The 23,483-nt window shown below is 35.1% G+C and overlaps 1 protein-coding gene and 1 long non-coding RNA gene across 3 annotated transcripts in view; one reads left to right on the top strand and one right to left on the bottom strand.

Annotated features, from left to right (window-relative positions):
* Window positions 1-225: 225 nt before the first annotated feature.
* LOC132285384 (uncharacterized) lies at window positions 226-7,568 on the bottom strand. Its single transcript, XR_009472532.1, has 3 exons — window positions 7,337-7,568; window positions 7,148-7,236; window positions 226-479 (listed from the first exon to the last, which is right to left on the bottom strand). It is a non-coding gene; the product is annotated as an uncharacterized LOC132285384 (long non-coding RNA).
* Window positions 7,569-9,286: 1,718 nt separating this feature from the next.
* LOC132283133 (uncharacterized) overlaps window positions 9,287-23,483 on the top strand; it is a 38,819-nt gene continuing 24,622 nt past the window's right edge. Inside the window, exons 1-4 of one of the 2 annotated variants that reach the window (XM_059785038.1) lie at window positions 9,287-9,536; window positions 15,305-15,425; window positions 15,622-15,868; window positions 19,980-20,021. In XM_059785038.1, coding sequence (XP_059641021.1) covers window positions 9,446-9,536; window positions 15,305-15,425; window positions 15,622-15,868; window positions 19,980-20,021 — 501 coding nt within the window. In that variant the 5' untranslated portion in view covers window positions 9,287-9,445. Of the gene's footprint in view, window positions 9,537-15,304; window positions 15,426-15,616; window positions 15,869-19,979; window positions 20,022-23,483 lie in introns of those variants that run through there. The other variant, XM_059785039.1, reaches the window with a different exon arrangement.

The following is a 23,483-nucleotide window of genomic DNA, read 5'->3' as shown; positions in this document are numbered from 1 at the left end:
CCAAACAATTCTAAAGATAAAAGATTCAAATATCTTTTGACCCCTTTCTCTCGCCTACAAGCAGCATATTGTCTTGACACCTTGTATAAGAAGGATGGTATGGTCCTCCCTTAGTTCAAGCCTGCTTAATATAATTGGCAGAAATGGTGAATTACTCCTTTCTGGCACAAAGCAGGGTAAAGATATTGTTTTTGTTTGTATGAATTAGAAGGATATGGACCCAAGTTTGTACAAGAACAATAGTCAAGTTTGTATTGTAGCTTGATCAAGTAACAAGCGCAGTTTGTATGAAATTTAGAGGAATGAACAATCTTTCTGGCCAATCTTTACTAACCTTCCCCTCCCAGCAACCCCATGAAGGCGGGGACTAAAACCCGGTAATACTGAGATGATGATCAGTGGAACTATTGTGGTTTGGAGCCTCCTCATATTCATGTTTGATTGTAGCTTGATCAAAATAGCAGTTATTGTGCAATGGGCTGCAGAAAAATATTATCGATCAGCGCGACTCGGCATAACATGAAAATACTTATAAAAAAAAAAAAACAAAAACAAAAACAAAATAAGCATTCTCAATATAGAACCAATAAACCATTTACTAGACCGAATTATAAGTTACACTTGTAGAATAGTGCACTTGGACATAACATAAAAATAGATAATAGCAAACTTGAAAATATTATAAATTTGATGTGGGAAAAACACACATTAGTCCCACTCAAGTGATTCAAGTCTACATAACCAAAAAAATTGTCGAATAATTCATCTGAAAGTCGATCACAATTTTATTCAAAGGATGAGATTTTTTGTCAATTTGTAAGGGTCGCATTCTTTTACTTCAAAAGACGGTATCATGCCATTGGTGCACAGGAATTGATACTGAATGTTGAATGCCAGTATATAAATCAGCAGAAGTCAGATAGAAGTGCTTGATTAGAGCTGCGCAACAGCACACGCGAGTTCGACATAGGAGTTCTAGTTAAATAATTATCTGTGTAGATGGCCTCTATCCCTTGAGGACGAAAATGGCAGAAAGGTGAATAATGGTACCAGATTAATAATATAGTCCAGGAATTACCAACAAATGAAAACAAATAACAAAGTGAGAGGATTTAAAACACATTTGAATCATTGTTTCAACTCACAAGAAAGATAGCTACTCAATCAGGAAATAATATGTCTACATTTGAGATGGAATAGGGAAAAGCATTCTAAGAAGGAATCAAAAGAATACAATGAATACATGTTTTTCTATATCAGTAATAATACATGCAGACGTGTACATACTAATAAAATAATACTAACAAAAACATGAATTGAAGGAACCGTGGCAATGTATTGATACTGATTTTGCCATTCTGAATATTTTTTCTAGTGAAATGATTATATTGTGTTGGTCCGAAATCCAATGACAAAAACCTTCTGATAACCAGATGCAAAGCTCCCTACCAAGATCAAAACATCTTAGACTTCATTTGGTTAAGTAGGACGGAAAGAAAAGAAAAAAAAAATCACTAGATATGAGAGAGAAAAAAAAGAAATGAATGGATAGCTTAATCCTTTACTTGGTTTGAACAAGTTATGAAGGGAAAGAATGGAAATTACAGCATAACCCCTACTTGTTTGAAAAGGTGAAGAGAGAAAAGAAAGGAAACTATCTTACTAAATTTACTATCATACCCTTCTGCATTAGATAACAAAATAAAACATTAATGCATAAAAAAATGCCTTCAAAAGTAAAACACAAAAGATCAATACCCTTTCACTGCTGCAAGCGATGCTCTAGCAGCCGCTCAAGATGTATTAGACAAACTGGCACACAAGATCGATAAAAATACCATAGGACGAAGAAGTTGTTTTATTTTTCTTCTTATAATTTTAAGGGTACTATGGGTATTTTGAAAATTCCATTTGGTCATCCTTTTTCTCCAAATCCTCCCACTTTTGGGAGAATAGTGAAAACATTCTTAGAAGGGTTAAGCAATCCCTCCTTTTTCCTTTCTTTTCCTTCCCCATTTTTAAACCAATCATGAATATGCTATTTCTCCATTTCTTTTCTTTACAATTCTCTCAATCCAAATGAAGCCTTAATGTCTCACAAAAACATGGACATACATGGTACATGTAACACATTATAATTAGAAAACTATTCATCTTCCATATGCAACCACTGAAGGTTAGCACAATAACCCAGATATTGATCATAAACCTTTGTTGTTAAACTTCATACATGAACAATTGACTTCCTCAAAGGTTATAGGTGACAATTATGCACCAGGTAAGTCATCATGCACTACCCTATATTTAAGAACCTGGAAATGTCATTTTAAGACCAGGATATACGATAAATGCCCCAAAAAGATCCACTAAGTTGGTTGCAAAGCAATAGTGAACTAAATAAGTAGAGAAATAGCAATTGATAAGCCTGCGCAAAAATGTCAGATGCCAAGTATACAATTTGCAATACATGCAGCTAAGACCAGGGATACATGCCAAGAAGTATATGGTGGACACCAAAGCAAAAAAATCCTCATGCAAGTGGCTACTAGGAAAATTTGAAGCCAACAGGGTGGCTCGTGCTAGTAAACTTGTCACTAAAATGTTTAATCCTCTATGACTGACCAAAACAATGCGATTGTCTTTAGATAGGTGACCATAAGGAACTAGGACTTCTTAATGCACAGTTTTCCAGAACCAAGAAACTTAATAAAAAATTAAAGAAGTGTGATCCTAAATAGAAAGACGATAGTTAAAAGATCAATTAGTCGTGTATTGGGAAATATGCTATGAGTTACTCAGGATTTAAAAAGAAGTATGCTATGAGTTTGACGTACGGTGGCAGTATGCGTCCCTAATATTAATTGTTTAAAAGAGAATTTGAACCTAAGAAGATCAGACAGAAACACTGATACATATCTAATTAATGATGGAGCTACCTAAAGAGGCAAATCAAAGATGAAAGTTATTATTCCGTCTAAGATGTATATATATTTTACAGCATGAAGGGGTCCAATTCCATTATCAAGAAATACCTTCCTCTAAAGAGATTCAAGCTTGAAGTTACAGTAGAATTGCAAAGCAGATAGTATTTTTTTTTTTTCCCCTCTTTTTTTTCCAGAAGTTACGAAGCAGATAGTGTTGAAACAATGAGTGCAATGAAAAATGGACAAGAACTAAGATATGAAACAAGTACCAAATGTAACTCCAATAATGATATACAGTTAGGGGAACTATGACCATGTTGGTCATATATGAGGTCCAGACATGCCTAAATATCTATTTGAAAAAACGAAAGCTTGCAAAATTAATTTTTGAACATTTGCATAGGGAGAACACATGAAAATTAGGGCCAACATGTGAAGGAAAAGGCTTTGATGTGAAGCCACTACAAACTGTCACAAGGGTGATGAGACTCTTAACTATGTAAGAGGACATATGAATAAGAGTATGGTAGCACAGAATTACATAATATAATATGGAGGTAATATACCTTGATAAGGACTTTCGAAGAAAGACAAGAAATATTCAAATTCTTTTTTTTTGATAAATAAGAAATATTCAAATTCACCAAAGGCATCGTAGCCTAATGGTACTTCCTCACCTTCCAAAGCAGAAGGTCGAGGGTTCAAGTCCCCAAAGGGCCAAAGTGGGTGGGTGAGTGTGTTTTCTTGCCAATGAAAAAAAAAAAAAAAATTTATATTCCTGTCGTTGAATACATGCATGGATGAAGTGTTAGGACCAAGTGTCATGCGTGGGCAAATTTCATAGTGACAATGAGTGGTAATTTTTGTTTTATCTTAAACCTTGTCCAAGCTAAGCTTCAAAATAGAAAAAGATCATCTTCAAATAATTGAATAAGTCATGAACAGTCATATCGCACACTTAGGAATACATGAAAAAGTGCTGGAAGGTTGAATAAAACGTTTCTAGAACTTAATTTTTTAATCAGATTATTTCTAAACATAGGACTTTGCTTTTTTTTTTTTTTTTTTTTGATAAGTAAACATAGGACTTTGCTTTTAAAATTAAAAAGTTCAAAAATCCTCACATCTGTAAAAGTTGCACTGATATAAATAATTTACAAGCATTGGTACAACCATACAAGCATTGGTGCTTGAATGAATGACTGACAGGAAGGAAAAAAATAAAAAATAAAAAAAATAAAACCCTTCAAATTCAAACACATTCAGATCCTTTGCATCCGTAATCTAAAGAAAACTTCCTATACAGCCGTGATAAATTCTCTCTGTATGTAAAAAAGCCCGAATTCCTTCTTATACCATATTTTTTCAAACTACCGAGAGATCTCTACAAACCAAAAAAGCTCAATACTTTCTACCATGGCCTACTATTTCTTCCTTACTGATCTAGTCTTTCTTATGGCTGGTGGCGCCACCAAATGACAATGTTATCCTGCTAGTGAGGATACATCCATCAGACGATCATCATCCACGCCAAAGACTATCCAAGGGGTCTCACCTAATTATTGGGAGGACCACTTCAAAGTCCTCATTGTCAGATCGATACCCATTCATTCAACTATTCCAATATAGGGCATGTGTGACACTTCGCCAAATCATGGATGAGCATTGGATATATCAAATTTTCATATAGAAGAATACAAGGGAACTGCTAAATGGTCATATTACTTAATATTTTTCTTTTATTTTCTGGAGTAAAATAGTGTTTCTATGCAGGGCTGAAAATAAGCTGAGCTTTGGCTTGTTCGGGCTCGGCTTACCAAAGGCTGAAGGGTGTCCAAGCTTGACGCGTGTTCGCACAAGCCTGTCCTAGCCAAGCTCAGGCTCAGCTCAGACCAACCATGTTCAAGCATGCTCAAGACTGACTCGAGCTCGGTCATGTACTCCATCATATCAGAGTCTGCATAGACTTCAAAAAGACTTTAGGAAGCGGCAATTCATTTGGAACGCCTCCAGTTACTGATTCCCTAACCACTACTTTGATGAGAGTGCTTTTCTTTTTCAGGATCGATATATGTGTTGAACTGTTGATGGAATGTTTCTTGGTCGGAACGGCCCGGACCTACTCTCTGTTGGTCTAAAAGCCTCCATTGACCTATATCTTAAGAGTTGTGAAGGCAGGACAAGCAAATACTGTACATTATTACCTTGTTGACCTTGCATCCACACCTGGGACACAATGGCCTTCACATTTTGCTGATGGTTCAAAATTCTAAAAAACCTGAAAGGTTTAGGGTCAATAGCACAATTGTTTAAAGGCAATACAACAATGGAATGATAATGAGAGAGCCCTGCAGGACCAAGCAACTGTTTAGTATTTCTTTACTCATAGGCTTTTGCCTGCCCTTCTTACTAGCAATTGAAGATAATAACCCTCAACTACCGATTAAATTGGTGTCTTTGCTGATCACGATCTGCATGGAACCATAAATCTCATAGTCACACAATCTTGAGACATAAAAAGAGATGGAACCATGTGATCTTCAAAGACATGAGAGAGGCATATGATCATTAGAAGATTGTGGGTGAGGGGAGCAAGAGAGACAGGTATGTTTTATGAGGCGGCAAGTTGCAAATGTTGATGAGAAACCTTGGGTTCGTATACTGATGGGCCATTCGGCCTTATGTATTGCACCAATATGTGGACCTTATGTGTTGCAGCAATATGTGGGCCTTTTGTATGTATTGGCATTGCTTTTTAGTTGCATGTTGTAACATGGATGGGCAAGTTTATGTTAAACCAAACATGAAATGGGTTTTAAACTATATAAACGAACAAGCTTCTTCATGAGCTTATGAGCCGAGCTTAGTGTTGTTCAACCTCGGTTTGTTTACTAAATGAGACTAAAAAAAGCTCAGCTCATTTACCGAATGAAAAAACATAAGCCGAGCTTTTAATGAACCAAGCCCGAGCTGTTCATGAACAACTTGATTTATTTGCAGTCTTATTTCTATGTAACGTAGTGCTCAAAATAGCATATAACTCATTTTAAAGCAATACTATAATAAAATTGAATTATTGAATATGCTCTTTAGATACATATCCAACCAAATATGTTGAACACATATCCTATACCCTTGTCCGAGCGTTGTCCATCTGACACGAGTAGTTTAGATCTTTTGAAGAGACCATGAAACATACAAGACTTCTGCAGGCTTCATCTGTTTATTATATGCCAATGACTCAATCTAGTCTTCAACCCCTTACCTAACAAATCATACGTTCCAACAAGAAACAAAAGATTACATCAAATTTCATTGCTACCTATTTTAGGAAACCTAGAATATATAATGGTCCTGTTTTAACATATAATAATACTGAAGAAATGAACTCAACTAGCAAACCATGTTCAATGCCCTTAGTCAAAGCAATATTGCTTTGGCAAGTAAATATACAATTAAAAAATTTCATGTGCATTTGTGGTCTTAAACCTCGTAGCCTCATGTAATTTAATCTCGACTCCTATGCATACGATAAATCAATCCCCAACACTCAATTGAGATTTTTATCCTATGTTTCTTTTGCTGTTTTCCTAGAGGGCTTGCTTAGTGGTTCACTGGTTCAGTGATCTTTTTTTTATTCTACTCTTGCATAACATCACAGAACCAATTCACAAATTCATATACGAAGACCGAACCATTCAATTCAAAGTCAGGTGACTCAGGCCTCTGCCAGAAAGGAAGAGGGTTGATATAAATAAGTATAAAGCACTCATTGAACAAATCAAATATAAAATTGCAAGAACATGAATGAATCATTAAATAAGTGCAATGAAATCAAACCCAAAAAATTCAGTTAAAAGAACCACAAAGCCACAAAACTGAAGTTGTGAATATAGAGCGACAAAATTAAACTGGTATATATCACATTGCACATAGATCTTTCAGATCTACCAACGGGTCAGTGGCCTAGCGGTATCAGCCTCTTACTTCCCAAAAGGAGGTCAGGGGTTCAAGTTTCAGAAGAGCCGTGTGTGTGACTACCAACCAGGAAAAAAAAAAAAAAAAATTTCTTTCAGATCTTCGTTTGCAAGTAATTCAAAGTCTACAAGGCGCTAAATGCATTTGTATGAAGAAAGATCGATAAAAAAATACAGAGAAAACCATTCTAAAGCTACAGTAAGTACTTGGTTGATTGAACAAACAATTAGTGAATTAGGGCTTACCATCTCTATTTCTGCAAACTGAACAGCTTCTAGTGCTTCTTTCTTCTTTGGGGCTGTTTCTCCGTAGCTAACCTGTAAATCCAGTAAACCTACATATACATAGAGATAAAATAAAAAAAACTGTCAAAAGATTGAACTCATAGATTGAGCAAAGATCACAAAAGAAAAAAAGGGAAAGAATTGGAGTACAAGAGCAATGACGTGCACGGCTATGAGAATGACCACCAAGAGAGGAACTAGTTCAAGGATCCATGGTCGAGTGGAGATTTGTTGCTGATTCGCCATTTGCAGAGACAAATGCTTGAGAGAGATGGTTAATTGAAAATTTGGGGGCTTGTTTGGTGTAGGGTTTAATTATATTCCTAAATTCTAGTAAGCCCTGGGAGGCTGGGTTTTCATCTTCACTGCTTATATAGATAAAGACGGAATAAGTTTCTTTATGTATCGTAGGAAAGAAAAAAACTTAGATGGAAAGGGGTGAAGAAGGTTTTCATTTACCGTTAAGACAGAAAGAAAGATAAAATTATAATTATTTTATTATAATATCTGTTAATATTTATTACTCCGTATATTGTAATTTATAAATGTTATCATAATTTAAAATTTAGGATAGTTTTTATTTAGAACTTTTATAATATTTCATTTGCCTTCTGTTTTTTGTTTGGCATATTTTTTGGGCGAATTAAAATTTTTAAAGGAGGATGGGATGACCCATTCTTTTTATTATATTTTCTTTCCTTGTATAATCTTAATCGGATAAAGGAGTTCTTTTTTTTTTTTTTTTTTTTTTTTTTTCATATCTCTTCCTTTCTTTTTACGAAATAGAGCATTAAAGTAATCAATAAGTTATGTTGGTAGCGTATAATTCGAGTGGTTGAGTTGTTCTTGTAATTTGGAGTTGGTGTTTTAGTTTTGCATTATCTCATTCTCTTGTAATTATTAATTTTTAATATTTTTGTTATAAAAAAATATAAAAATAAGATAAAAAAATTTATTTTATTTTTTAAAATTTAATATAAAGAAAGTTTTATAGAGTTATTTCTTGCATTGATAAATAGCTCCTTTAAATATGTTTTTTTTTTTTTTTTGACTCAGATTGTGCCCTCTATGGTACGTTTGTATTTTCTCAATTCACAGGCATGCTAAGATTTTTGAATCCCTATTTCACGGTCAAGGAGGAAGCCAAATAAGTTTTCCTACATTAGTGAGTGTGTGCACTGATTTTAATCTGACTTTGAGGATTAAATGAATGACTCTCACTTTGCTCCCAATGAAAAAGACTCAATGTTAGATGGAAGATACATGAACAAGAAGTAATAGTGTAATCTTCTTTTTATTACCATATCAAATACCAATGAAAATCAATTACAAATTCTTTAACATTCTCCACTCTCATCTCTCTCTCAAACACACGCCATTCTTCAGCTTCCACTCTAGAAAAGTAATAATGTTTTTTTTTCCGATCTCTCTTTTAGAAAGAAAGAGATAATACCGCTCGGTCAATTGATTATTTGACGCAAAATAATAATGTTTTTTATTTTTTATTATATTTTTTTCCTAAAATTAACAAAGTAATAATATTGACACCACCTAAGGTGTAAGCTCGAAGGAGGGAACATAAATGGGCGTCATAGGTTAAAGTGGGGTATAGCTCTAGGAAGAAACAATTGGCGTAATTAATAAGTGGGAATATTGCATTAAAACCCCTCCAGTTCTAACTTCCGGCACAATACCCCTTACAAAAAAACCTCCATTTTTTTTGTTGGTATGTTTTATACAATATAATTATAATCAAATATATTTTTTTTTAGAAGGATAAGAGATTTGCCAATCTCTTTCCCTCGTTTTGTGTATTGTGAGTAAATTACACTAGTGTTTTTAAAATTTGAACAAAACACTAGTAGATGGTTAAATATTTATCAATTTATCTTTTAGTGAGATTCAACGCAAGTGCTCAACGATATTATCTAGTATTATATATATTCTCTAATATTATATTTTTTACAGACATTTTAGCAAATTTTATAAAAATAACAATTTTGTCATGCATGAAAATCTTGTCATTTTCTCACATAAAAATAAAGGTATTATTGACTTTTTATACGTAGAGGTCCACTTCCCCCTAGAGCCGCCAAATAGTCGGAAACGTGTCACCACACACATATCAAAAACTGTTTTTCTATAAGAGCGAGAACCGATTCTTTGATGCGTAAATCCATCAAACACTTGCTGTGCACACTAGTCGCCTTTTAGACTAGACCCAATGCAACCCCAGAAGCCATCTTCAATGGACTGACAATGTCTCAAAGCCTTCGTCTGTGGAAATCTCTGCCGATGAGCAATGTCGTCGCCAGTCTCAAACGGCTCCGTTTTGCCGTTCTCGCCAGAAGTAGTGCTCTCTTATCCTTAATTTATACTGATTAAATGGATTTCATTAATGTTGCAAGAGTACTTGTCGTTGTTGATCTCATGTTTATTTGAGTTTATGATAGACATTTCTTTTATTATTTTTATCCAATTGCTTGTTTCTGCGTTCTTTTTTCTTTGTGAATGGACAATTGGACGTGGTCATTCGTTCAAAAATACTGACACCACAGACCCATATGCTATCTTTTGTACTTGTTTCTTTGAAATGGATGTATGTAAACCACGAACGAAAATTGCTGGGTTAGGCTTAGTTCTGTTTATGAAATTATGGGGATAATGTTGATTTTGAGTTTCTTTGGTCCACATTTTCTCGGCAACCAAGCAGACTTGTGTGATTCCGTGAGAAGTCACTAATTATGGATTTCACTTTTGCTAATGATTTGCGGAAATGATTGTAACCTATATCATGTAATCTCTTGATCTTGCTAATTGGAATAGTATCAATTTGTTGGTACAAAGAAGAACACTAGAAGACATATTTTGTTTTCTAGAGGGTAAATTTGTATATATTTAGCATTCAAAGGGGGTCATTGAACAGCTATTGACGTGCATTAAGTTGGGTTAAGAATGAACGAATGGAGTTTAATCTTTTAATTTTGGCAAACTAGTTTACTAGTATTTTTGTAATGTTTTTTTTTTTTCCCCTCGTCGCCCCAACCCTTACATCAATTTTTAGAATTTTAATTGATTTTTAAGATTTACAGTTTCTTGACATATTAAGCATGCTGGAACTTTTGAAAAGCTTTAGAAGAGTGCTTTTAGAAGTGATAGAGTGGAGGTCCATAATTTGTATACCTGCTCCACTTCTCCTCAAGCATTTATTGATCTTATAAGTTAATGGTCTTTACTTTCGCTTAGAGAGTATCAAATGTTGTTGGAAGCCAGCGACCCATTGGTCTAGAGGTATTGGGTGAGCCCTAACAAATTTCGTTTGGGGAGATTAGGTTTTTTAATTAGATTAAGGCGTTTGAGATATTTTTATAAATATAGAACAATAGACTACAAATAACAACAAGGGAATACCCTTGGCAAAGCAAGCAGAAATAACATGGAAACAAAGCTGGCTGGCTTAAGACAACAGGTCAAACAAATGAGATTCTAAAGGCTGTCTCCAAGGTACCAAACTCAAAAAACATCAAAATTGGATCTAGAGTGCTGGGAGGGGAAAACTGGACATAGATGTAACCTTTTGCACAAATTAGCAGAGAATGAGATTGCTGCACAACATTTGTTCTAGCTTGCTGTCAATGTTGAAGAAGTGGGGCTTGAGGAGTGATTGCTTTGACCTAAATAGTAGCAGGCTAATGATTTGAAGGAGAGTTTCTATTGGCTAGGAACATTGGACGTTGAAAGTAGAGCAACTGGTTAGTGATCCTAGAGTTGGAGTTTAGACTAGTGTGGTAAGTTTGTACTATTTCTTCTACACTGTGGATTGTTGAGCTTTGGGTTGGGTCTGGTGATCTTTTCCCTATGAGTTTTTTACTTAGAAATTTGTCTTTGTGTTTGCTTATTTACTTTCAAATTTTCATTTGGCTTGCTTAAAAGCTGGTTATTACTAAAAGTAAAAAGTGGATATCAAGAAAAGGAAACCTATTTGACACTCTCTAGGTCTGTTTTACATGTCACAATCCAACTGGGTATTCTTAGTTCACAACTCTCACAACCAAAAACATCTTATTAAGTGCAAGGGGCACCCAAGATCATGTTTTACGTGGATTATTGATCATGAGTTTAAGCTATTGGGCCCTGGCCTTTTTGAGTGATGATGGAGCCCAGTGGCAACAACCTCTAAAAGTATACAAAGATGCGGAAGGTAGGTTTGACACATTTCAGATGAAGCGGGGCCCAGTTAGAATTACGCATAGTCTTAATTTGTTCATGTCATATTTTTTATTTTCTTATATTCATCTGTTAAGTTTTATATAAACTTTTGGGGATCAAGGGTGTATACGACCCGCCCACACCATGTAGATATTGTCCGCTTTGCACACATTCCGTGCTTACGGTTTTCAAATGTGCCTACATGGTTAAGGGGTGTTCACACATATAAATGTTGGGAACTTCTCCCCGAGTCAATATGGGACATTACAACCACCCCCTCTTAGGACCCCGCGTCCTTGTTGGCCTTACCCGTATAGGCTTGTGCACGCCCCCCATTTTTGGCTGTGATTGGCTCTGATACCATTTATCACAACCCGATAGCGTTCGCTTTGCGCACACTTTTCAAAACGCGTCTAGATGATTAAGGGGTGTTCACATATATAAATGGCAAGAACTTCTCTTCCCAGACGATGTGAGACATCACTAAATATGTATGGTAAATTACACTAACCTCCATATGTATAGGATAAATTACACTATCCTTTCTTGAGATCTGGGCAAATTACACACGGGTAGACCGGTCAGCGTTTATAACTTTGACAACCTCCCTAAACCCATTTGTTGGGGGCCGGAAAGCGACTTTGAGTGTGAAAAGTCAATAATGCCCTTTATGTTATAATAATATATTATCTTGCATTTTATACAATGGAAGGGCAAAATTGTCATTTTATAAAATTTGGTCAACAGGTCTACCTGAAAGAAAATGCTAGGGGTGTCATTGAGCATGCGTGCCAAATCTCAGGTGAGGTCAAAGTAATAAAACCCTAAACAGTCTACCTGTGTGTAATTTGCCCAAACCTCCGGGTAGGGTCAGTGTAATTTACCCATGTGTATATGTGCGTGTGTATAATTGGTTTAGACAATCTGGCCGGAAAAGGTGGTGAATTTTCATCTCTCCCATCAAGAAAACATGATTTTGAGGGAATGGAGTAAGGGCCAATCTTTCCTACTAAATCCCTCGAGGGCGACTTAGGGGTGATGCACCATTCTCGTATGAGTGAAAGGCAGAGTCTTAAGATACTTTTTTTTTTGAGTTGTAGTCCTAGTTTGTGTGTGTGTGATCCTTCAAATGCAGTATAACCGTTCTGGGAACTTTAGGAGCTTTTGAAGCTTAGGATTGTGTGATTGCAACCATAGGTGCTATTACTCTTCTTATTCTCAGTTTTCAACTTTTCTGCACTCTTCCGGATCTTGTTAAACACTCTTGTCGTTCCTAAAAATTATTTATAGAATCCCCAGCATTTTCTCCTCAAACTTTTCTCAGCCAAAAGAAACCAGAAATATCAATGTTATTGTTTATGGGGTATTTTCCGCATCACAGGAATAGCATAAAATTCTCCCTTTCTAATTCTGAAATGCCACCTAATAAAACTCCGACCAAACCTTAACCTTTTCACATTGAACCTTAATTACTATATAAAGTGGCATACTATGAAGATCTGACATCTTAGGCATGAATGCTCTTTATTAAATTGCCAATCTTACACAATCTTTCCTAGTGCTGCTGTCCAAATCGAAGCCAAACTGAAACGGACTCTAGGTCCCCAAATCACCTTCTGAAGGAAACTTCAGAGCACACTTACCTTAGCACTGTAAAAGGAATGATCCTAAAATTTGTTCCCTTTGAAGCCTCCTAACTCAATAAATCATAGACATCCAAATCCAGACTGGGAATATACCAAAAAAGTCTCAACTTCTTCGACCCTAAATGAGCCTACAAAATTTGTGACTTCCAGATCACCCCTCGGTCATCCTTATATAACTAGAAACCAAGGACTCCTTATTTGTTCATATGCATAATAGATTTGGAAAATATGGTATGTTATTGTTAGGGCACATGAAAAGTACGGGGGCCTTGTTCTCCTGGTGTAAAATAGAACTTAAAAACAGCTGGTTTATAAACAACATAGCATCTAATATCGCCTGGATGTTTACTACAATTTGAATATTTGGTTATTTAAGTCTGTTATCAGTTGATTGAGCCAAGAGGGTCTATTGGTCCTCTATGCCACTGCAAATTTGACACCTTTTCCAACAATCTTCTGTTTTATAATTGCTTTTCTATACTAAATATTTTTTGTAAAGCTTTAATAAGTTTAGAGTCCTTTTGGATTCAGAGTTCAATTCGATGAGGTTTAAACTGTAGATGGGGATATGGTAATCTTATGAGTTTAATTTTTGTTATGTTGGTGAGATCAACTCAGGATAACTAACTTTTATTATTGTCTAACACCATTTGGTGGTGCAACTTCTGCTCTTGAATGGGTCACTGTAGGTATTTCTGAGCTTGTGATTTTCACATGTATTTTGTGTTGGGAGTGTTTTTTACCCATTGATGTCAGAAAGATCTTTTTGTAAGGTACAAATATGGATGACAAAGATCTAGATGAATTTTGAATGCAAAATATTGGACTATCGCCTTTTAGATAGCCTTAATTCTTTTTTTTTTTTTTTTAATATTATAGGAACTATCTGTATAGACCCCTTTTCTTGGTCTGATTTTTTTTTTTTTTAGAATTGTATTACATCAACTCCTGTATTTTGGATCATGTCAGAATACATCATCTCTTTGCAACCCATAAGTAGTACGGATTCTTGTTGGATCCTGTGATTGAAAACCTAATGTTTAGGTAGGGTTGTCAAATGAGTCAAGCTACTGCTTCTTTGATTTCCATGACATAGTGACATTTTATTTTAAATTGGCCAGTTATATCTTAAGCTATTTATATTGACTATACGTGTAGGGATTATATTGGATTGTTTTACCAAAACACTCAAAATAACGCCTACTAGGACTCCATTATGAACTGCATACGATGAACAAAGATGAGCTTGATTTGTTTACGGCTTGCTCAAGCTCATTATCTAAAAAACTAGGCAAGCAAGGGTAAGCCATGATGTTTTGCTTGATTGCTTAACTACCCGAACTTTGCCAGGCGTGGTGTCATCCTAGATGGGCTCATGTGCATGGAGAAAAATAATACAAAGGGTGTTGGTAAGCCATCCTTTAAAGGGCTAGAGGTGTGGGCTGCATGGCAGGCACTAGAATATGCTCCTTTTCTTACACTTTCCATTTCTCCTTTTCCTATTTGGTGTTACTGATGAGTTTGCTAATTTTGAACCGAAGAAAAGAAAGAGAAGAAACACCAAGAGGAAGAAGAGTTTTGGTTATATAATAGTATAGATGGTGACTTCTGCTATCGTTGTGAAATGGAATCTTCTTTTTGCCTTATATATTTATCCTTTTGTAAAAGTATGGTAAGATTTTAGATCAGACAAATATATTTTGAATAGTCTTGGTCAGTGATAAGTTAATTTGTCAGTATTTATTATCCATATTTCCAAAGTTGCTTTAGATGTGTCATTTAATCTCTTGGATGCCAAGGGACATGCGACCAATTGATCTTGGAAGTGTTGCCTTCTGCTAGCATTAGAGCAATTTCTTATCTATTCTCCTGGCTGTCCTCATCTCAATCTAGGCTGCTGATTAACCAAAATCAAGCCAAGCTGTGTTGGACTCTCATTCATAACCCTATTTCCAATCTGGTTGAGAAAGTCGGCATGTCTTTTATGGGCATGGTAGTATAAATCCACTAACTTGGATTACTCGTCTTCAACTTCATAGAACCAACAAATAACTGAATACGTCTTTTCTTATTGCATTAAATGTGGTGGGTGCATCTCCTAAATTTTCCCATATGTATATTGAATTTGTAAATAATGGAAGATGTTAATTCTTTTTTTATTTTATATATATTATTGGATCTGTGACAATAGGTTCAGTCGTTCTTATTTCCTACTTGGGTTATCATGTTGGTATTGATATCCTGACTTCGGTTTTTCTTTCAGCTTTACACAGTGATATTTCAGTTGAGACCATGTTGCGGAGATATTTAACGTTGGGGATTCCGAAAAATGTTGAAGTTGGAACAAGACAAGATAATTTTGGTCCTCTGTTTCAACGGAATTTGTAAGTTAGAGGTTATTTAGATTTCTTTGCTGCTTTTTTTGGTAGGATGGATCTGTGTGTGTAAGCAATTTTACTGTTGTTGTTTTGGTGCTTAAAATTCATCATCTGAATATGGTGATGCTCTATTTCATTCAGAGAATCACTTTCTTATTTTCCTTTGATAATTCTGTGCTTTAACTTGTGGGTCTTAGTACAGCTCTTCTACCAGCTTCACAAGTGTGCATGGTGAAAGGCCATCTGCTGAGTATGCCAAGTTGAGGAAAGAATCACTAGAAAGTAGATTTGGACATGTACTTGGAACTCATAGTTCAAAAAGTGTTTCCATGTTCTACCGATTTGGCCCATTCTTGGCGATGTACAGAGCAGCAATTATTTCATTCCATGTGGTGAAGTTAACCATTTGGCACTTTTTTGTTCACGACATAAAAAAACGTTCCATCAAGGTAATTTATGTGTGCTTTCTTTTTTTCTCTTTGGGTGCTCTTGCACTCTATAATTCTATGTTAATTAGTGCTTCTTTTTCTTTTTGGGTGCTTTCATAGACTGAAGTCTGCACGGTGGACACTTTGTTGTGATGATGACTAAGTTCTGAATTGCTGTTTATATACAGTAAAGCAGGGAACTTGAACTAGCTCGTAAGCACTAAGTTCCCTGTGGTTGCCTCATGTATATATCTTCCTGTAAATCACCATGAAGGAAAGCAGTTTTTACATCTAACTGCTCAAGATGTAAATCTTCTGCAGCCACAATTCCAAGCACCAATCTGGTTGTAGTCAACTTCACAACGGGAGAGAAAATCTCAGTGTAGTCAACACCTTCCTTTTGCTGAAATCCCTTCATAACCAATCTGGCTTTGTAGCGCAGCACCTAGTCTCTCTGGCCCAGCCTTCGCTTCTTGAATAGACAGTAAGCAATCAAAGACTTCACTTTTATGCCTTAAAGGAAAAACCCAAAATAACAGGTAAAATCACTCATTAATAACAAATAATAAGAATATCTGGATATAGACTTGAAAGGGCTATTCCATACAAATGAATTAATTGAAATGGAAAATAAGATGAACTTCTATGTTTCTTAAAACTCAAATGGTTGTGCTTGCCAAGATGACAATTACATGGAAATGATTCAATTTTATAAAACCCTACATCAACGGGGACAAAACAGACGAGCTAAGGTGACCTAAATGACGATGCCACTCATAAGATGAACATGTAGCAAAATAGTCCTGATGAGAACATCCAATGGTAGCCACAGAAGGGGAAATTGGGTAAAGTGATCCAGATTTACTTATCCGAAGACAGGTCTGCTTTTTTAAATCCTTCACAGAAAAAAAGAGAGAAGAAGATCAAATTTTAAAGCACAATCATTATCTTTGCAAAATTAATGAACACAAGATCTTTTTGTTTCATATAGAAGGGACGGGAAGAACACCGTTCATGTCAAAGGAGGAAGAAGTAACCAACTTGGTACCACCAGTATGAGATATGGGTAAAAGAAAACAATCCCTGACTAGAACTCAAAAAATATCCAGAGCATGATAAAAAAAAAATGACATTCATAGGCAGTCATGTGAAGAGATGCACCAATATCAAGATACCATGCTTGATCTTGAAGCATTGACGACATTGAGCCTTAGAGTGATTATATTTCAAGCAGATATGACTTTGGATACTAGGTTTTGAAAGGATGCAGAGGGTGAGGCGATTGAAGAAGTAGACCTTGTAGGAATGCCAAGTCTAGATCCAGCAGAGAATGGATGAGAGGAAGAACTGCCATAACTACCATTACCATGGCCATGATTCTTGGATTTACCACTATTACCACCACAAGAAGTTGAACCACGACCACCTCCGATTATAAGAATGATTATGAGCTGAATATTTTGAAACATGAGGGTGAATTTTCAGAAGTCCAATTTCGTGATCGAGGAGAGGCAACGAAGTTCGTCAAAGGCTTGAAGCGGTGGTTGAGTTGTTACTGAAGTAATAAAACTTCTGTAATCCGGAGATAAAATAGAAGTACATATAACACCAAATCAGATCTGGAAACTGGATGTTCTGTAGCACGTAAAGAATCGCTTGTGTTCTTGAGTTGTTTAAGAAAAGAAACCATGGATAACGAACCTCTTTGCAAGGTCTGGAGTTGGAACTTAAGATGTGGATGAGGAGAAGCAATTTGGTCCATGAGGTCCAAGCAAGCTTCTCCATAATAGACTGCACATCACGAGCTGCAGAAGAATCAGCAGTGATAATATTTTTGAGAATATCTAGAGTGGGGCATTCAATCATGATATAACTGATGTCTTTTTGACCCCAAACAGAAAGCTCTGGATTAGGAAAAATAATACCGAATGGATCCTGAAGTGATGGAGAAGGAACTCTTGATTCACCAGTTATATGTCTGTCATGTTTAAATCTTTTTAAAATAGGAATAAAAAGGGACTTCCAAACTAAAATTGTTAGAAAAATAAGTTCGACAGGTACATAATTTTTTACGTTCACAACAATAAGAGGAGGAGAAGTTGAACTAGAAGTAGTCTGGTAGATGAAGCAATTACAACCTTAGAGAAAGAGGGGGACAACCTGAGAACGAACTCAGCTGACAACCTGTGAATCACTTAGTCACGGATTATGTACATATATAATGAAATAATGAGTCAAAAAAATAATAATGTGATGCATTCTGAGTTAAAAAATTAACTGTCGTGAACAATATCTTAATATGATGCAGGCAAAAGCATAATAGAAGTCTTTAAAAATGATTCAGCAGAACTTGATGTCGTTTTATTTGGTTCAGTTATTTCTTTGCACATGTAAGTTCAGTTGAGTAGTTTTTATGCGTATATACTATTTCTTTTTCTTACAAAACTGTCAACGGGGATGTTAGGATATTGAGTCAAGTATCCTACACAAAAATGGGGTTGTAAGATTGACAAAATGTGCTGTTGTTTGCCCACAATCGAAGACGATGTTTAAGAGGAAAAACAACAATGAGCATGCCAATAGTTTCGTCAAGCTCAGTCACATGTTTGGAAAAATGTAAGATGAGATCTTAGCGAACATAAGAATCTAGGTTGGAATGCGTTATTACATAGTTGGACTTCTCATTACTCTTGTTTCATCTTTAGAAGGCTCAGATAATGTTTAAACAAGTTTTTCAAAAAGTAAGCTCATTGATTCGAAATTTTCATTACTCTTGTTTCATCTTTAGGAGGCTCAGATAATGTTTAAACAAGTTTTTCAAAAAAGTAAGCTCATGGATTCTTAATTTTGATGAATCGATTGAACATTTTGAACAAATTTTTAATTGAAAAACAGTGGGCTTCAAGTGATGGTTTGAGCTCGAACCATGACTCGAACCTAATCCAATAAATTTTGATCAATTAGCTGATTGATCGAACATGAGGAGCAAATAGACCAGAACAAACTTTATTTGGAAAGTCGCGAAATAAGTAATTTAGTGGTTTTTATTTTCCTATTTCTAATATTCCTCCTACTGGTTTTAAATTTGGAGTTATAGTCAGTTTGGGGAAATTAAAGTAAGCTCATCGATTTGAAATTTTGATGAATCGATTGAACACTTTGAACAAATTTTTAATTGAAAAACATTGAGCTTCGACTGATGGTTCAAGCTTGAACCATGACTCGAACCAAATCCAATAAATTTTGATCAATTAGCTGATTGATTGAACATGAGGAGCAAATAGATCAGACCAAAATTTATTTGGACAGTCGCGAAAATAAGTATTTGAGTGATTTTTATTTTCCTATTTCAAATATGCCTCATACTGGTTATAAATATGGAGTTATGGTTAGTTTGGGGTAATTAATTTCATATTATTGAGATTATTTGTGTCTTTTAGAGGGAGAAAAATTTGAGTTTCAATCTAGACTTTCTAGAGAACAGATTGAAAAATCAAAGCAATGAGGAAACCGTAGATTCATCAAACAATCATCAAGCGAATGATTTTGTGAAGATCAATGATTTGAACGACCATTTTATCACGGAGAGCAGACTTACGGTTGATCAAATTTGTTGACTTGCAGCAGCAGAGTCTGAGGAGGAATGCCTTGGGCTTAGGGTTTGGTACCTTGTGTTGTAATTCCTATTCTCTTTAGCGGATTGTTTGTGTCTGGACCAAGGGTCCCATGATTTTTCTCTTTTTGGGCTTTCAATGTATAAAACTATATCTCTACTTTACTTTGTTTTTATTGCTTTGTGTGTTTGTGCTTGTGATTGAGACATGTGGACAACTAAATAAGCTGAAAATTTGATGAAATATAACTAAAGTTAGAAAAATTAGTTGTTCACAAGAATTATCCATAAGACCTATTCACCCCCTTTAGGTCTGAATTGAATGTTTGTACTCTGGTGTATTAGACCTGGGGTACCTGTCAGTTCCCTCGCGATAATTTGACACTTGATATTGCTTGAGGCTATAATATATTTGTCATTACCTTTAAAAAATTTCTTTCTGTTTTACTTTTTTTGTCTTCTCTTAAAGACACAAGACATGGGATTGTCGTAAAATTACAATAATTCTTTTCATTGCAGTTTCGCGAAACTCTAATCCGCTTGGGGCCTTTCTACATCAAGGCAAGTTAGTCTGTGTTCTGAAGGCTCTTCTGATATTATTTAGTCTTACAAATTCTTCTATATTAATTTGCAAATCTATGCATTAAACTTGTTTTAAAGGTAGCATCCTTATTCTGCTGACCACAAATACATTACACATTACGCATGTAGACCGCTCTTGATATATTTTCATATTTTGGAATCGCTGTCAGTTTGTTCGAGATCAAATAGTTTCATGCTTTCTTGAATTGTTATACCCGAATTTCCTGGTACTGGTGCCGACTTCAGTTCTGACAGTTGGGTTTATTTCAAATTTTCCTGGTTTATAGGTTTCTCTACTTGATTTTAAAGAAGATACTAGTATCCACGACATTGCTGCTTATCGTGAAACTCAAAGCGCAACAAATTATTTCCTAGAAGGAAAAATAATTTTTTTTTTTTTTTTAACTGAAAATGCACAAAGAAGTAGAAGAAATAAGTAATTGAAACGGCATCTAATAGTAATGGTCATGGTGAAAAAATGTGGATTATGACGAGGGTTACAAGATGGTAGGGGCATTGGGAGTTGTTAATGTTTCATCGCTGCGAAATTGAATTTTACGTAGTTGTTAGCAGTTAAAGCTTACTTTCACCTTTGACTTATCAAAAAAAAAAAGCTTACTTTCACCTTTACTAAGTTTATGTCTATAAATTCACTTAAACTATTTGCAACCCGTATAATATGCAGGTCAGAAAAAATAAAATTTATATGTAATGAAGTAAATAACTTATATCTTTTAAAATTTGGAAAATCCCGAAAAAAATAAACCAGTAATTTTTCTATATCTAATATCTAATAATTTAATATTAGATGTAGCCTAAGTCAAATGAAAATGATAAATTTATTCAAAAAAGAAAAATCACTGATACAATGAACTCTGTGGAGCTTTTTATTTAAGAATGAAGCTTAGATCTTATGTTTCAGAATTCTTGGAGGAAAGATCTACGAGTAGTAATAGACATGAAAGGTCTGAAACTTTGAGGAAAAAATGAAATAACCCTGCCAAAAGGCAGCAGTTGCTGTGATGGAGCTCGGTACCATAGGGGCATTACTGCAGTATGGCCGTTAAATTAGTTAGCATTGGTATAATGGGACGTAATGGGATTTATAAAAATAATAATAATAATAATGGGACGTAATGGGGATGTTAACCACTGTTACAGCAGTTACATAACGGCATCATGTAACGAAAGATGATATTAAGAATTGTAAATTTCAAATTAGTAGAATTCACTCCTTATATTTTGTTCTTCTGGTGAGAAGGAAAAAAAGAAAAAAGAGGAAAATAATTATATGCCGATCAATATATTGGGAACAATTAACACTACACAAGTCCGTAGTCTAATCTATTCAAACAAGCTTTCTTTTTTTTTTTTTTGGCACAAAATAGATGATATGTTAGAGGGTTTGCTATACAGTGGATTTTGGAGAACTTAAAACAGTAAATTTTGTTGATACGGCTCAACTGGATAGGGGTTTTTTAAACTTGGATTATTGTATTGGGAACTTTTTTTTTTTATTTGTGTAGAGCTGCAACGTAATTACTTGTAAGTTGGTTTTTCCATTCCTTGTTCTTGGGGTATAGCATGGAATTCTGCAGCCTCTAAAGCAAGTTTTTCTAGTGGTTAACTTATTTTGTTTAAATTTGAGCTCCTAATTTCCTGTTTTGCTCCTGGAAAGTGAGTTAAAGGAAAGAAAGTCATGTGTAACCATTTCCCTCTCTTCTCATTCTTTCTTATTACAAAATGGATCCTATGAAATACTGAAAGGTCTTTGTGGTTGTTAGCAAAGAAGGTGTAAGCTGCGCTCTTCAATTAGTGGTATTCTTAGTATCCACAATGGATGTGGTGGGTGTAGGAGGGCCATTGAGGACGCTTTTCATCTAACAATTATAATTCAAATTTCATTGTTAAGTATCTTTGTTTGCTATTGTCCCTCTTTCAGGGGGATCTTGCCCGTTGGTAAAATTTCTAAACTTGTTCAGACAATGAAAATTTTCTTTTAAAATTGAATTAAGAAACATGGTTTGAACTCCAAGCTGACATTCAATTACTTTAGGGATGAAGCTAACTTTTAGAATTTTACAAAAGCAAGAACAGAATATCCATTCGAGTTCTAGAGTATGTAAGAACTTTGGACTTCAGTGTAAGCTTCAATTCTTTAGGCAGAATTAATATGCGGAAGTTTTGAATCTCAAAACCATGCTTTAATGTGTAATTCAATATCAGATGCCCTCAGTTTACAATGAGAACTCTACAATCTAGATTATAATACATATTGCAATTCCTCATCTTTTATCAGATTAGATAGATACACAATAACAGATCCTGACATTGTCATTCTACAACCATATTTTCTTTCCTGATTGGAGCATTTCTAGATTAATTTTGCATCAAGCAGATTGATCGATGTCTTCTGCTAGATGTTCATATCTTGTTGTTTGTTAAATTTTAAAGAAGCTGTTTTGGTTGCTATAGTGGAAAAAGAGTTCACATGCTTCCATATTTATATACATATAAAATATTAGAGAATATATTTTTATTTATTTTTGGTTCCCATGGGTAGTTTAGACTTTGCCCTTTTATGTGGGTAGTTTAGTCTTTTCTCTTTTTAGGGAATATAATATAGATTTTTTACAAATGAATAGTACAGAGCAATCTTCTTCTCTCTTCTTCTTCACTGTCCAAATATAACCATTGCAAAACTATCTCAAACATATATAAGTATATATACATGCACAATCATATATGTGCATATATGTCATATAATATTTACAATTATACATATGTGGGAAATGAAAATATCCTTCGTTCTTTGATTGATATGGTGATTGTTGGTGATTCCTTCTCATTGGAAAACTAGCACCGTTCCAAGAAGTTAAGTTGTGAAGGAATGGGTCATAGACAGGAAAAGAGATCAAAGTGCATTATCTTACCTGGATTTGATACTTCGCCCTAAACTACCCATGTCGTCACAGGTGCGACGCGGTTATTTCAGGGATTCTTTAACACATTATCTGTGACCACGTGTCCCGGATTTCGAGGATTAGACTATTTAATGCCTAGACATGCTCCATATCCCACACCTGCCCCTGAGCCTAGGTGACATAACAAACAAACAATTGGGGAACAATTGCTGACAGAGACTTGACTTCCGAGAATCAAAATTTTGATATTTTTTGGACAAGAACTTGAGCCAAGCACTTAAACTATTATGGAATTAGCCAAACAATGTATGTCAAGTCTTGCTTCCCCATTGGCTTCAAATCTTGCATCTCCTCAATTGAGAGGGACATCTTGGCAATGTCATATTGTAGACACTTTTATATATTATATGTTTTGCTTTGATTATCATAAGTGAAATCATCTGCAGCTATTTGTGTTGGGAGTATCTCTCTTTATAATTTTCTTCTGTTTGGATGATATGTGGGACCACCAACCTTT

Source organism: Cornus florida, unplaced genomic scaffold (genome assembly GCF_030987335.1).
Source record: "Cornus florida cultivar Cherokee Brave unplaced genomic scaffold, ASM3098733v1 CherokeeBrave_3.0.0_Hap2_Chr11, whole genome shotgun sequence".
Taxonomy (NCBI): Eukaryota; Viridiplantae; Streptophyta; class Magnoliopsida; order Cornales; family Cornaceae; genus Cornus; species Cornus florida.
The sequence above is the reverse complement of the archived record's forward strand: the minus strand, read 5'-3'. Positions and strand labels throughout refer to the sequence as shown.